Source organism: Bactrocera tryoni, unplaced genomic scaffold (genome assembly GCF_016617805.1).
Source record: "Bactrocera tryoni isolate S06 unplaced genomic scaffold, CSIRO_BtryS06_freeze2 scaffold_227, whole genome shotgun sequence".
Classification (NCBI taxonomy): Eukaryota; Metazoa; Arthropoda; class Insecta; order Diptera; family Tephritidae; genus Bactrocera; species Bactrocera tryoni.
The window spans coordinates 38,955-54,826 of record NW_024395952.1 but is presented as its reverse complement, the minus strand read 5'-3'; the positions used below and the strand labels follow the sequence as shown (position 1 = coordinate 54,826).

General features: G+C 43.5%; 1 protein-coding gene across 1 annotated transcript; it reads left to right on the top strand.

Moving 5' to 3' along the window:
- Nucleotides 1–4,245: 4,245 nt before the first annotated feature.
- LOC120780198 lies at nucleotides 4,246–14,854 on the top strand. Its single transcript, XM_040112463.1, has 2 exons — nucleotides 4,246–5,182; nucleotides 14,793–14,854. Exons 1-2 carry the CDS (start codon nucleotides 4,246–4,248, stop codon nucleotides 14,852–14,854), a joined length of 999 nt encoding a protein of 332 aa, XP_039968397.1.
- The last annotated feature ends 1,018 nt before the right edge of the window (nucleotides 14,855–15,872 follow it).

The window sequence follows — 15,872 nt, the reverse complement described above, 5'->3', positions numbered from 1 at the left end:
CCCAATTTGCATAATATTTCTATAAATTAACAATATCATACTAAATATTAAATGTTATTTTGAAAATGTACTTTATTTTTATAATATAACACAACCGTCTTAACTCGCTCTTCTAATTTTCATATTACCGAAATTAAAATGCCGTCGGCATATGTGGAAATGGAATATGTCCTCTTCGAAATTTTCATATAAATGAAAACTGCGCTGTTAAACTGCTGAAGAAACAGCTTCTAGCTTACCATATATGGCAAACTATGTAGTATTCTATATCTAGTACCTCTGCGAATGGTAGGCACCTTGTCGCGGTGCAGGGGCTTAAACTGCAACACAGTACGGCATCTCCCAACCATCAGGGGCGATGCTACATAGCGTCTCTCCTGGGGGCTGGCAGAGGCTGTATGTGTGCAGCGACCAAGAGCTACCACCTCCTAATCCAGGGTGTTATGCGACTCCCGTGCCCATTGGATGATTTGCAGCCTGTAGGTAAATTCGGCGGTATTCTAACGGAGCCTTCCCAACACCGGGCCGCCTTGGGAAGTAACGGTGGCCTTACCGTGTCAAGGGGCTCTGGAATAGACCGGGAGGCCCACAACACGGGCCAAACGTCGTACGAACAAGATGAATAATAACAAAAACAAACAAAACACAACAACAACAACAACAACATCGACAACAACCGAAACAGCAGCATCAACAACGACAGTGCGCGGCTGCACAAGCACCGCAAGCAAGAGTGGCCCGGGGGCTAGACGAAAGTTTAGCTTCCTGGATGCTCTGTCGCCGGAAGAGCGAGCACTCTTTGAGGAGCACGCGCGTGACGACGACGACATGCCCTCTTGCAGCGGCACTCAACGTAGTGCGTCCATCGCGACCACTGCGAACCGCGCGAACGCCACCCCCACAACCCACTCGAGCAGAATCGACTGCGGAGAGGAGGGTGGTTTCACGAAAGTGGAATCAAGGAGCGAGCGCACAAGGAGACGTCAACGAGGGAACATCTCATGTACCCCGGAGCCAGGACGCCCAGGAGGTCACGACGACCCACGAAGAGCGGGAATGAGTGGGGCCACTCTCAAGTGGTACCTCAGATTCCTTCAGGATGGCACGACACCGGAGACAGCCGAAAAGCGGGCTCTGAGTAGGAGTATGGGGAGCAACCCCTCTCCTAAAAATGCACAGCGCACAGGTGCCAGCGGTTCGTCTGCAACAAGACGCAGGAACCAGAGGCGGCGCCGAGCCAAAGCAGCCTTGTCAGAGGGACGAAGCGTAGTTAGGCCGGCACCCTAAGAGGCACCCAATCGTACGGAAAAGAGGAAAAGCGGCCAAATAACTCCTCAGGAGCCACCTAGGTCCAAGAGTACGAGAACACAAACCACAGGAGGCCAGGGGAAAAAGCTCCAACCCCAACCAGCAGCCGACGAGAGCCGTAACCCGGAAGTACTCGGAGGCGGTGAAGAGCATCCGGATGGCAGTGTTGCCCCGCAACTACCCGGCGGAGGCCCTAGGGCCGGAACAGCAGACGTCTCTCCAGAACTGCTTAGTGAAAGCTCTGTTCGTGGCCGACGAGTACACCGGCGCCTTTAATGGCATTTTCTTCAAGGGCGGTATGCTGCTGGTGGACTGCCAAGATGAGCAGTCGGCCACCTGGCTAACGGAGACCACGCCAAGGCTAGTGGGTTGGAATGGTCCGGTCCTGTGTGTTAAGAGAGGGGAGGATATACCACAACCGCATAGTATGGCGGTATTCTTCCCTAGAAGTGCGGACGAAAATTACGACTTCGCGCTTGGTTTAGTGAAAAACCAAAACGTGGGCCTAAGAACCACGGCGTGGAAGGTCGTATCTAGCAGTGTTGTGGGTTCAGGTTGGAACCTCAACATAACGGTGGATGATGAATCCTACAAATACATTAGGCAGAAGGGATTCAAGCGATTCAAGCTAAACTTCCGCTTCGGCAGGGTGGTGATGAGGCCATGGAGACCCAAAGCAACGCCGACGACGGATAAAGAACCCGCGACGGGGATGACCGCAGTTCCGGCTTCATCCTCAGCCAGCTCAGCAGGGCAAGAGGCGACTGCTTCTGTGGTTGCGGGAGAGCGGCACGAGTCCCCCAAAGACCCCATCCCGGCCGAGAGGGCTGTGACCACCGCCGTGGATGAAAGCAGAAGCAACGAGCTCCCCAAAGAACAAGAAGGCACGCTGCCATCCACCCAAGAGCTCCTAGAAGGGCTGGATATGCAGGTTGATGAAGAGATTGAGGACGAGGACCTGTCTCTCATCGAACCCATATTATTAGCTCCAGCGCCGGCATAGAAGTTGCCCAGGTGAACCTACATCACGCATCGGCAGCCTCGGCTGTCATCGTGAAAAGGTTCATTTCGGATAACCTGGGCATCCTCTTAATCCAAGAGCCTTGGGTGGTTAGAGGAGAGGTAAGAGGCCTCAACACAAAAGAAAACAAGGTAATCTGGGATCTCTCTAGCGAGAGACCCCGCTCTTGTATAGTCGTTAGAGCCGATATAGACTTTTTCTGTATTTCAGAGTTTCTAACGCAAGATCTGGTGGCGGTACAGGTGAAGGACAAGGAAGGTTCGGACTTCGTCCTCTCATCCGCCTACTTCCCGGGGGAGACGGCCATAGCACCCCCCCCCCCATCGATACTCAATCTGGTGGAGTATTGCAGGGTCAACAAACTTCACTTGACCCTGGGATGCGACGCAAATGCGCATCACATGGAATGGGGTAGCACGGACTGCAACGTGAGGGGTGAGTCACTTCTAGAATTTATAATTAGTCATAATATGCGCATAGAGAATGTGGGCTGTGAGCCCACTTTTGTAACTAGTGTTCGCAGGGAGGTCCTGGACATTACCCTGAGCAATGACGGAATGATCGGGCTGATCTCGCAGTGGCGGGTGTCAAAAGAGCCCTCACTGTCAGATCACAGGATCATTCGTTTTGCTCTGAGGGTAGAAGTTGAGGACAAACCGCCGACACGCAACCCTAGAAATACGAATTGGGGTATCTACAAAGAAACCCTAAGCATAAATATAAGCAGTGTGAGGCAGGCAGATGGTAGATCCACCACAGGTGGACTGGAGAGCAGACTTAGTGCAATAAACCAGTCCATCATGGACGCCTATCATTGTGCCTGTCCACTGAAAGCGACCACCAATAAACAAACCTGCCCCTGGTGGTCTAGTAAACTCTCAGCTCTCAGACATAAGGTGCGAAGGCTGTTTAATAAAGCCAAGCGCACAGGCAGCTGGGAAGAATACAAACGGCACCTAACAATCTACAATAGGGAGATCAGGCTTGCCAAGACAAACAGTTTCAGGAAATTCTGTGACAGCGTCTCCTCGACCCCGGAGGCAGCTCGGCTGCATAAGGCGTTGTCGAGAGGTAAGACGGACACAGTATTATCCCTAAAGAGACAGGACGGGAGCTATACGACTAGCGCGGAGGAGAGGGCAGAGACACTCCTACAGGCGCACTTCCCGGAGACGATTCAAGCTGACCTAACTCCAGCATCGGACAAACGTAGGCCGGACCGCTCAGACAGGCTGTCTGCAAAGAATTTGTTCACTGTGGACTCAGTCAGATGGGCACTGGCCTCTTTTTCAAACTATAAGTCACAGGGAGCGGACGGCGTCAAGGCACTTGAGAGAAGGAACGTTACCACTCCAATATGCAGATGGATAGAAGCCCTTCTGCGTACTAGGGTAGTGGAAACCACGGTGGGGGAAAGCAAGCTTTGTCTTGGCACCACAAGGGGCTGCCCACAGGGGGGAGTACTATCCCCTCTGCTATGGAGCTTGGTAGTAGATGAACTCCTTGAGTTGCTCGCCAGCAATGGAATCCGCTGTCAAGGGTACGCGGAAGACATCGTAATAATGGCGAGAGGCAGATTTGAAAACACTCTCTGTGACATTGTTCAAAGGGGCTTAAACCTGGCGAAAGGATGGTGCAACACGGTAGGGCTAAACATCAACCCAGCAAAAACTACCGTGGTCCCATTCACTAGGCGGAGATCTCTTCCGGGCCTGAGGTTCCTAACAATAGGGGGCACAGAGGTGGAAATGTCGAAAGAGGTCAAATTCCTTGGCCTCACTTTAGACTCGTCACTACGGTGGAGTAGGCATTTGCACTTAACGCTGTCCAAAGCAACGAGAGCACTTATGGTATGCAGACGCCTGGCCGGCAGATCATGGGGTTGCAAGCCAGGAATCATTAGATGGCTGCATACCATGATAGTAAGGCCTATTATCACCTATGGAGCGGTGGCTTGGGCCACTAAAGCCGCTCAGTCTTCGGTGATCCAGAGACTGTCAAAGCTGCAAAGACTTGCCTGTGGCTGTGCTTCGGGGGCAATGCGCACATGCCCCACTGTGGCACTGGAAGTCATACTGGAGCTCACACCGCTGCACCAGGTGATAAGACAAGCAGCAAACCACACCATGCTGCTAATGTCAGCAGAAGGCTGCGGTAGAGGAAAGTTAATGTCCTCCAGACAGATGGACGCACTAGCGGAAAGCACACCGCTGGTCCTCCTCCCAAAGGACGGCACAACGAAGAAAATAAACTTCAAAAGGAATTTCCAAGTTACTCTCGGCAGCAAGACGGAGTGGAGCGATTCCACGCTGGAAAAACTGCTGGAAGACAGTACCATCCAGTGGTACACCGATGGCTCAAAAACACCGGAAGGTATTGGGGCAGGTATTGCGGGACCGCGTACTAAGCTGTCCATACCAATGGGCTGCTTCCCAAGTATCTTCCAGGCTGAAGTTTTTGCCATAGGTCGGTGCGCTGAAGTCAACCTCAGCCGCAACTATCGCAACCAGCGTATAGCTATTCTCAGTGATAGCCAAGCGGCACTAAAGGCGATTTCATCATATGAGATCAAATCGCTTTTAGTCGAGGAATGCATAGAGAGGCTAAACCGCCTGCCCTTGTGCAACCGGGTGCACCCAATTTGGGTGCCAGGGCACAAAGGAATAGAAGGTAACGAGAAGGCCGACGAACTGGCCCGCGCTGCGGCAGCGTCCAAGGTGATGGGACCAGAACCATACCTAGCGGTAGGATCCCACACTTTTAAGGAGCTGCTCCGCACGGATGAAAGAACGGAGAGAGAACGGCATTGGCAACAGGCATCAGGCATGCGCCACGCCAAACTGCTACTAGGGGGTACAGTCTCTCCAGGTTCAAGGAACTTATTCACCTCCCCCGTGAAAAATTCCGTCTCCTCGTCGCAATTTACACAGGGCACTGCAGGCTCAGGAAACACTTGTCCAACATGGGCATAGTCTCCTGTGCTAACTGCCGGTTCTGCGACCTGGAACAGGAAACACCAGCACACCTAATCCCGGATTGCACAGCAATCTGTGGAAAAAGGCTTAAGGCCCTGGATTCCATTTTTATCAGCAGGGATCACATCACCTCAGTAGCGCCCGGCAAACTCCTAGACCTATTCAGGCTGCTGGGACTCTGGGAAGACATGTGATATCGTAGAGGGCACAATAGACCCTAGGTCGCGGTGCATTACCTCATAACATTTATCTATCTATCTATCTATCTATCTAGTAAGCAATGAGCAATGTGGAGTCTGCATAGGCAGAGATGCCCCGTTATTATAATAAAAGAATTTTTGAGAGTTGGTAACACTGTAAGGTTGGCACCATCAAACATGTCAACACATTAATTATATTTATATATTTTGAATATGTTATGAGCAAAGTTGATATTATGTTGCCGATTCAAAAGTCTTGTTTTAATGCGTTCTTCAATTCGAGTGGAACTGAGAGTACAAATATGTCAAATGTTTGACAGCAAGTAAGTGGTCAACTTTTATATGGGAAAATGGAATTGTCGTTTTACTCTATCTTACTCGTAATTTTTCCTTATTTGCTCACCGTTTAGACCTACCCTGGACTACGACAAACATTTTAAAACCAAAGTCAGCTCAATCGGCCCAGCCGTTCTCGAGTTTTAATCAGACTAACAAACAACAATTCATTTTTATTTATATAGATAGATAGATAGATAATAATCACTAGGCAGGTGGCAACACTTTATTCTGTTAAGCTGGGATTTTTGTGCGATTTGAAGTTAATTTAATTAATAATTTTTTAAGTGATTTTATTGTACAGAAGTGATAATGGAGGAGGATGGAGTTATGTGTAGAAGTTCACGCAAGTGAGGAAAGTTCTCTGAGCGCCTTTCACTTGGGAGTGGCCAGAAACGATTCTTTTACACATGGCTCAAGCAGCTCCCTACTTCCGGTCTTTGACCAAGTATCCTCTGGGTAGCCTAAGAACATCCGTTCGAAGGTGAGCTAATGTGAGAAGGCGAAACATTCCCTACATAGGGTTGTGCGCTGGGTTTGGGACCCGCCACGTAAAAAACAATACCAATGAAAAAGAAAACACAGCCTCGGATGAGAGACCCCCCTTTTGATGACGACCATGGCAAACGGAATAAGGACTACGATTTGAGGGCATGCACCTGGAATGTCCGGACCCTTAATTGGGAAGGTGCCGCTGCCCAGCTGGTTGATGTCCTCGCAAAAATAAAGGCTGACATCACCGCCGTCCAAGAAATGCGACGGACGGGACAAGGACAGAGACAAGTAGGTCCTTGTGACATTTACTACAGTGGCCATATAAAGGAGCGCAAGTTTGGTGTAGGATTCGTGGTGGGAGAGAGACTCCGTCGCCGAGTACTATCATTCAATCCGGTGAATGAACGTCTAGCCACAATCCGCATCAAAGCGAGGTTCTTCAACATATCGCTGATTTGCGCCCACGCCCCGACGGATGAGAAAGACGATGTGACCAAAGATGCCTTCTATGAGCGCTTGGAGCGCGCTTATGAGAGCTGCCCCCGCCACGATGTCAAAATCGTGCTTGGCGACTTTAACGTCAGGGTGGGCAAATAAGGTATATTTGGCACTACGGTCGGTAAATTCAGCCTCCACCACGAAACATCCCCAAATGGGTTGAGGCTGATTGACTTCGCCGGGGCCCGAAATATGGTTATCTGTAGTACTAGATTCCAGCATAAGAAGATTCATCAAGCTACCTGGCTGTCTCCGGATCGAAAAACTACCAACCAGATTGATCATGTTGTGATAGATGGAAGACACGTCTCCAGTGTTTTAGATGTGCGTGTGCTCCGAGGTCCTAACATCGACTCGGACCACTATCTTGTTGTAGCTAAGATTCGCACTCGCCTCTGTGCAGCGAAAAACGCACGCCAACAAACAGAAGGAAGGTTCGACGTCGAGAAGCTGCAATCACAACAGACAGCCGAACAATTTTCTACTCGGCTTGCACTCCTGCTCTCTGAGAGCATTAGTCAACAACTCGGTATAAGGGGACCGTGGGACGGCATTTCAAATTCCTTACGTACAGCTGCAACCGAAACCATTGGTTTTCCGAAAGAGCAAAAGAACAGCTGGTACGACGAAGAGTGCCGTGTCGCAGCGGAGAGAAAACAGGCTGCCTACCTCGCAACGTTACGATCGACCACAACACGTGCGGGATGGGATAGATACCGAGAGTTGAAGAGGGAAGCGAGACGCATTTGCAGACAGAAGAAGAAAGAGGCCGAAATGCGTGAGTACGAAGAGCTTGATAAGCTGGCCGACAGGGTTAATGCTCGAAAATTCTACAAAAAAATGCGGCGGCTTACAGAAGGTTTCAAGACCGGAGCATACTCTTGTAGAACCCCCAAAGGTGATCTAGTCACTGATGCCCAGAGCATAGTTAAATTATGGAGGGAACACTTCTCCAGCCTGCTGAATAGCAGTGAACGCACAACACCAGGAGAAGGAGAACCCGATTCCCCAATCGATGACGATGGAGCAGACGTTCCATTACCCGACCATGAAGATGTTGGAATAGCAATTGCCCGCCTCAAGAACAACAAAGCGGCAGGAGCCGACGGATTGCCGGCCGAGCTATTCAAACACGGCGGCGAAGAACTGATAAGGAGCATGCATCAGCTTCTTTGTAAAATATGGTCGGACGAAAGCATGCCCAACGATTGGAATTTAAGTGTGCTATGCCCAATCCATAAAAAAGGAGACCCCACAATCTGCGCCAACTACCGTGGGATTAGCCTCCTCAACATCGCATATAAGGTTCTATCGAGCGTATTGTGTGAAAGATTAAAGCCCACCGTCAACAAACTGATTGGACCTTATCAGTGTGGCTTCAGACCTGGAAAATCAACAACCGACCAGATATTCACCATGCGCCAAATCTTGGAAAAGACCCGTGAAAGGAGAATCGACACACACCACCTCTTCCTCGATTTCAAAGCTGCTTTCGACAGCACGAAAAGGAGCTGCCTTTATGCCGCGATGTCTGAATTTGGTATCCCCGCAAAACTAATACGGCTGTGTAAACTGACGTTGAACAACACGAAAAGCTCCGTCAGGATCGGGAAGAACCTCTCCTAGCCGTTCGATACCAAACGAGGTTTCAGACAAGGCGACTCCCTATCGTGCGACTTCTTCAACCTGCTCCTGGAGAAAATAGTTCGAGCTGCAGAACTAAACAGAGAAGGTACCATCTTCTATAAGAGTGTACAGCTGCTGGCGTATGCCGACGATATTGATATCATCGGCCTCAACACCCGCGCCGTTAGTTCTGCTTTCTCTAGGCTGGACAAGGAATCACAGAAAATGGGTCTGGTAGTGAACGAGGGCAAAACGAAATATCTCCTGTCATCAAACAAACAGTCGTCGCACTCGCGACTTGGCTCTCACGTCACTGTTGGCAGTCATAACTTTGAAGTTGTAGATAATTTCGTCTATTTAGGAACCAGCATTAACACCACTAATAATGTCAGCCTGGAAATCCAACGCAGGATTGCTCTTGCCAACAGGTGCTACTTCGGACTGAGTAGGCAATTGAAAAGTAAAGTCCTCTCTCGACGAACAAAAGCTAAACTCTATAAGTCGCTCATAATTCCCGTCCTGCTATATGGTGCAGAGGCTTGGGCGATGACAGCAACCGATGAGTCGACGTTACGAGTTTTCGAGAGAAAAATTCTGCGAAAGATTTATGGTCCTTTGCGCATTGGCCACGGCGAATATCGCATCCGATGGAACGATGAGCTCTACGAGATATATGACGACATTGACATAGTTCAGCGAATTAAAAGACAGCGGCTACGCTGGCTAGGTATATATTTACAGTGACAAGGTATATTTATTTCAGTTTGCTTCATTTTATTTTATTTTTTTTCATTTACATTCTTTCGCTCTTCGCTGCTGTGTTGCGCAAAGTTTTTATTTGTTCTAGTGTTTTAAAACTGCTTGCTACATATTTTTTAAACTGTTTGGTTTCGTACTATGATTAAGATATTTTTTTTTGCAATATCTGTTTTATGTAATGAATCTGCTTTTTGTTTTAAAAGCCTAACAATAAGTTATAAAATCTTAAATCTATTTAAAAACTAGACAAGCTCAAGTAAGTGTTTGAGTTGTTTTGGTGATACGTTGCTCCTTAGAACGCAAGCATATCTCTTCTTTTAAGGCGTGTTTGATCGCAGGAATGTACCAAAGCATTAGCCAAAGGGTTGGGGTGATCTCACTTACTTCTTTACCATAGGAATACCAAAATATTTATGGATATTTTCATTACACATGTGCCATGGTGGACACGTGATTGTTCTAAGCATGTTCGATTGGAACCTTTATACTTGTATTATATCAATATTGGTTGCACAGGTCGTACCTCACAGTTGAATGCCATACATCAAAATCGTCTTTATGACCGCATTATATAATGTCTTTGTTGTCTAGGCTAAGTTTGGAGTTTTTATTTAAAAGCCAATTTAAATTTGCAGCTCTTATCTTCATGCAAGTTATTTTACTAGAGATGTATTTTCTCCATGTGAGCCTTCTATCTAGTTGAACACCAAGATATAATACTTAATTCGCTTGGGGTACTAAAATATTGTTAATTTTTACTGTCGGACACATTTTTGGTCTTAGCGAAAACGTAACATGCTTACACTTTTGTTCATTTACATTTATACGCCAGTTGGCTAGCCATTCTTCGACAGACCTTAAGTGCTCGGCTAATACTCTTGATGCTATTATGTGACATTTGTTACGGCTCACTCAAGCTGTGTTATTCGCAAAAGTTGATGATACATAATACATTATTAGCTGTTGGAAGATCTGCAGTATATATGATGTATAGAGTTGGGCCTAAAACACTGCCCTGGGGTACACCAACCCTTCTCTGTCGTTCGTCAGATATGAAATCTCTCACTTTTACCATAAATTTTCTATTTTTTAAATAAGGCTCTAATGTTTTATACAATTCTAAAGGTAGAATGTTTTAATCTCATACAAAAGGCATTCATGAAACACCTTATCAAACGCCTGAACCACGTCTAGAAATAAAGCTGAACAGTACGCTCTCAAATGCTTTTCTTATTTCGTTAGTAATTCTATTTACTTGCTCTATCGTGCTATGTTTTTCACGAAACCCGAATTGGTGCGTTGGTATTATGTTATTTTCGTGGAGGAAAGGAGACATCTTTGATAGTAACACTTTTTCAAATATTTTAGAAAGACAGGGTAGAAGACTGATTGGTCTGTATGAAGACGGCTGTGTTAAGTCTTTCCCAGGTTTATCTATCAAGATAATCTACGACTTTTTCCATGAATTAGGATAGTTTCCGAGATTAAGAATTGCTCTGAAGAGCAAAGAGAGCACATCTACAGCAATATTTGGTAACTCAATTAGCATTTTTGGGATAATATTATCATGTCCTGGTGACTTTTTTGGTTTAAGTTCTTTTATTATTCTAATAATTTCAGTAGGTGAAGTCTTAAAAGACTCGAGTGACTCGTTAACTGTGTTGGGTAAGCTGGACAACGCGAAGTTGTTCTTTGGACAATTTGGTTTAAATACCTTTTCTAGGTGATTTGCAAAACAATTAGCCTTTTCCTCGTCACTCGAGCCCAATTTCCATGTGTCGTATAGGCATATTGGAGACAATTGGTGGCTTCATGGACTTTTAGGCTTTCCAAAGGGAATTGTGCTTGCTTGAATTTGGACACAGCTTCTTTATAAACATTTCAGTGTTGAATTCTTCTTCACGTTTAATTGTTTGTTTCTTAATTTACGTACAGCATTTTAATTGAAGCTGAGGGGTAGGGGAGCAATTTATCTGCCATTCTTGTCTTGTACGCCTTTTTTCATTTATAAGCTTTTCTATTTCTCTATTAGTAATTTTTCTGGCACCAAGCGGCTTATAGTTTTTGTTTGGTGTTGCTAAGACAGCTGCTTAAGTTATTATATCATTAAGTTCATCTATGCTTTCGTCAATATCTCTTCCTGTATTTATTTTGTACTCAACATTAATGTGGCTACTCACGTATTTTTTATATTTTAGCTAGTTCGTTTTATAAGAAGTTAAACCCACTTTTGGATCAACGAATATAGGTTGTTCACATAACTTTATTAGTACAGGAGAGTGATCAGAAGATAGATAAGTACATGTATCAGCTGTTATGTGCGATTTATCTATATTTTTGATTACAGCAAAATCAATTAAATTTTTCTTACGGTCTCTAGGCCAATATGTCGGCTTACCAGGAGATATTATGTCAAGGTTATTGTGCTTATTTATAATAGTGTGATACAGCTGTCGTCCTTTCGGATTAATTAGCCGTGAGCCCCAACACGTGTGCTTTGCATTGTAATCTCCACCTGCTAGAAATATATGGCCTAGTGTTCCAAAAAATCTTTAAATTGGATGTCTGTAATTTTAAACCGAGGTAGGCAGTATATGGCCGTCAGGTTTAAGTCCCCACAGCGATTTTTTATAGTTATTGTTGTTAACTGCGCTGTGGCATAAGATTCTAATGCGTGGCGATTTCACCGTTTTCTAACCAACACTGCTGTTCCTCCATGTGCCTTTCCATCGTGCTGATTTGTAAGATAGAGTCTAATTCCCGGTATAAAGAAATTGTTTTTGTTCGTAACATGAGTGTCTGACAATAGCATTACATCAACATTATTTTCATCCAGAAATCTAATAAGTTCGAATTTATGTCGGTTAACACCGTTCCATAAAGAAATGTTCAATACACTCATTTTTTACTTAAAAGCAACAGAAACGTTAGCAACATTTTGGCTTGTGATTTGATTATCTCTTGAATCATATTTTGCAATGAAGCCATTAATTGTGTCATACATTGGGTCGGGTTGAAAATCATAGTTACAACGCTTCCATTTGGTTGGTTTTGAGGCAATTGCATTTGTGTAGTATTGCCTTTCACCACGTTTGCATAGCTCCCTTGTGTAGCATTGTCTTTAAGATTTACTGGTTTTGAAATATGTATTTCAATATTTTCATTAGGAGGAATATTCAATTGGTTCTGGCAGTTTGTACATTGTGCTGGACCATTTCTCTTATGTGGGTCCTCCACGGTAACTCTGCGATGGAACAGATATGTTAGGTTGTGAATCGTGTGTATTTCATTTTTCTTTAGTTGGTTAGAATTTGGCATTAATTCTATTTTGAACATTGGCTGTGGGACTTTGTTCCTATTAAAAATATTTACTACAGATTTAATGCTAAAACGACCTTCTTTCAGTGCTTCTTTAACTTCGATAGAGTCTACCGAAGACTCCCTCCCTTTTATGACAACAACTAGGCCTTTTGAGCTCTTCTGCTGAGTAGTAATTCTAGTTATTGTTTGGCAAGTACTTTACAATATCAATGAAACTTTTTCAGTGTATGTTTGAATTTTTGTTTCATCTATGTTATTTTTTTTCAAGGACACAATATGAAAATTATTTGTGCCTATTAAACTGTTTAGTTTTGAGACAAGTGCATTTGCGCTACACTCACGCAGACAGATTGAAGCGGGTTTGGCATTCACGACTGTGGTGGTACCCTTTGCATCGTTGTTAGACTCTTTACTCAGTAAGGCAAATCTGTTGCCATTTAGAATTTCTGGCTTTTTATTATTTGGCGTGCCTGGTTGAAATTTTTTGGTATTGACCGCTGATTTAATTGAACTTAATTTATTTTTTACGTTAATATAGCGATCAATACCAGTCTGAGCAGACGGCTCTTTTTTGCTTGGTACATTCTCACCTTGCATTTTGTTTTCCTTCGCTGTCCGGGTGCTTGCTGGTACCTGCTTACTGGTTACTGTCAGCGTTGTTTGTTGTTGCCCTATTGCTCTTCTCTGCTGCTTCTGCTAAGCTGAAGCGGGATGTACACTTGCAGACTTGTATGCATACCATGTCGCAAGTCAGTTCACTATACACTTGTGCGACCAGTTGTTCAAACATCATTTCGTTATAATCGTTGATGTGGACGGACATGGCCTCAGAAGAGGAAATTTTAGCGCTGCTTGTAATTTCGGTGTGCGCGGAAAATGAGGAGCAAACAAAGGCAAAAAACGAAAGCAACGCTTTTGGGGTCTTCCTGTTGTTGTCACTTCGTGCTCTCGAGGGAAGTTTAGGTGGTGAAAGTACCAAAGCGTTGGCTATGTATGTCCTCTCCACCAGCACCAGACTTTTCAGATTTTTTAATTTTGCACAATTCTCAACTATAGGAATTTCGCATGCCATTAAGAGGATCGCCTGCTTTTGAGGTTTCAATCGATTTTTTTTGGAAGGGAAAGAAATAATGGATTGAATCGAAATTTCTAGGTTATAGATATATGTACATTTAAACATCATCCGAAATTTTTTTTCATACGAAATCTTCGATATTCCGCCTTTTGGAAGCAATTGGCCGATATCGGACGGCGGGAAGGAAACAGGTCGCAATTTCTTTCGGAAATAAGCAATTCAAAGAGATTCATATATTTTAATAATTTATCTTCTAGTTAAACTAAGAAAATTCCAAAAAAAGTGTAAAATGCTACTGTTTTTTTTTTTAAGTGAAAAAAAATGGTTTTTCACCAAAAAAAGTTTACTTTATGTTATTTAAAATTTGTTCAAACTTGAATTTTCTAAGTGTTTTTTTAATTTAAATAGAAGATAACTTAATGCCACAGATAATAAACTTTGCCCCAATTTCATACAACGTGTAGTTTTTTTCTATCCTGCCCCCAATTAAGAAAAATCGTAAAAATTACTAATGTGACTGATACGCGCACAACCTTTCACTTCAAAATTTAATTAAGTAGGAGATCGGTCTGCATACCGCACTATACACGTTGCTATCCGTCGCAACAATGAGCAGAAAGATTTCAATTTTGTTCATACTTGTATGCATACCTAGAATTTGGTATGCATACCTGCCCATACACAATGCGACGGTCTGCAATACTTGACATGTAGCACAGACATGTCTGCAAGTGTATATCCTGCTTAAAGTAGGTATTTAAAGAATGCCTACGACCTTGCTGTTGAGACTGAGCAGCACTCATATTGTTTGTTTGATTGTTTTCCTTTTTTGTTTTTACTTTTTGTGTCGTGCACAATTTGCTTATGTTTATTAATAACAATTTGTGTGCACTGTTTTGCTATTTGCTTGTTTTCAATTTAATCAATTTTTTGTTTCTTACTTTGTGCATATTTGCTTTTTCTAAACACAGAATTCGCGGAGCGAATTAAAAACACGTCCGTACACCTTGAACACTATGACTTTTGATTAACAATTAAAAATATTTTATTGCGTTCGATTTTTTTTGTAATTATTTTATTACTACTGCATTATTACACAAATTGCCATTATTTATTTATTAGATTTTGATTTTATACTGTTTTATTTTTATTATGGCGTGTAACTTCCCCCATTTTAGTATTAAAGTCAAGTCAGATCGCTATGTCTCATGATGGCTTTGACTTAAATATGCAGGACTGAGAGGAGATTCTATTATTGACGGTAAAGGGTTGTTCCTGTTTAAATTATAGATCGGTTGAAATTTATTCATTTAAAGTTTATAAGCATACGAGCAATGGCTTTAATGAAACCGGTCGGAATCTTGTAACCGTTATCGATAAATTTAGGCACTACGAACAATTGTTCAAATCGTTTAAGTGTCTGAATGATTATTCTAAGCCCGCAGCTAAGTGTAAACGTCCTACTGTTGGAGTAATACATAGTTCCTTGTACAGAAGAGTACTTATCAGTTGACCTTATAAATCTTTCCTCATCTTGCACTCAAGATGATAAAGCGTCAACATCCAAAGAGCTCAATTCCCAAAAACTTTACCGAACGGTAAAATGCGTCTCAAAATGAGTGCTAAACACTTGCTGAGTATTCTTTTCCAGAATATTAGTGGTCTAAATACCAAATTAGCTGATTTATATTTAATCAGAACTAATTGTAACTTTCATATAATTGATTTGCAGCAACCTGACTAAAATCGCACATTTTTGATAATGGGATCCTAAACAGCGATTTTTAAGTGTTTAGATATGATCAACTGAACAAAATCTTCTATTCCTTGTGAAGATGTCCTCGTTCCTGGTACTGACTCATTTTAATTTAAATGTATTAGGGTTTATGTTAATAGTTGCTTTATTTATTTAACTCTGTCTTATAAACTTCCCAATCGGACTTATCCGTATATATGCAAAATGCTTCTTTGATCAATAGTGCTATCTTAATGACAAATACTTGTAATTCAGATTCAATAAACCTTTTGGGTGATATTAATTGACCCTGCCTCAATTCAACCGCCAACGCGTAACGGAGCCTCCTGTGCAATTAACTGTGTGAACATTAATTTTACTATTTAAATAAAAAAACCTTACTGAAAATAACAAGTTTCTCTCTCAAACCAGAAATAAATAGGATTACTTCACGCGTACAAGACGTTAATAATCAAATACATATATATGTGAAATTATTAAATGTAAAATGTTCTAAACGTTA

Excerpts from the sequence above, each read along its gene's own strand:
- LOC120780198 (XM_040112463.1), top strand. The coding sequence starts at position 4,246 with ATGATAGTAAGGCCTATTATCACCTATGGAGCGGTGGCTTGGGCCACT. Across the intron at positions 5,183-14,792 it reads CGCCAAACTGCTACTAGGGG|TATTAAAGTCAAGTCAGATC; the intron begins GTACAGTCTCTC and ends CCCCCATTTTAG.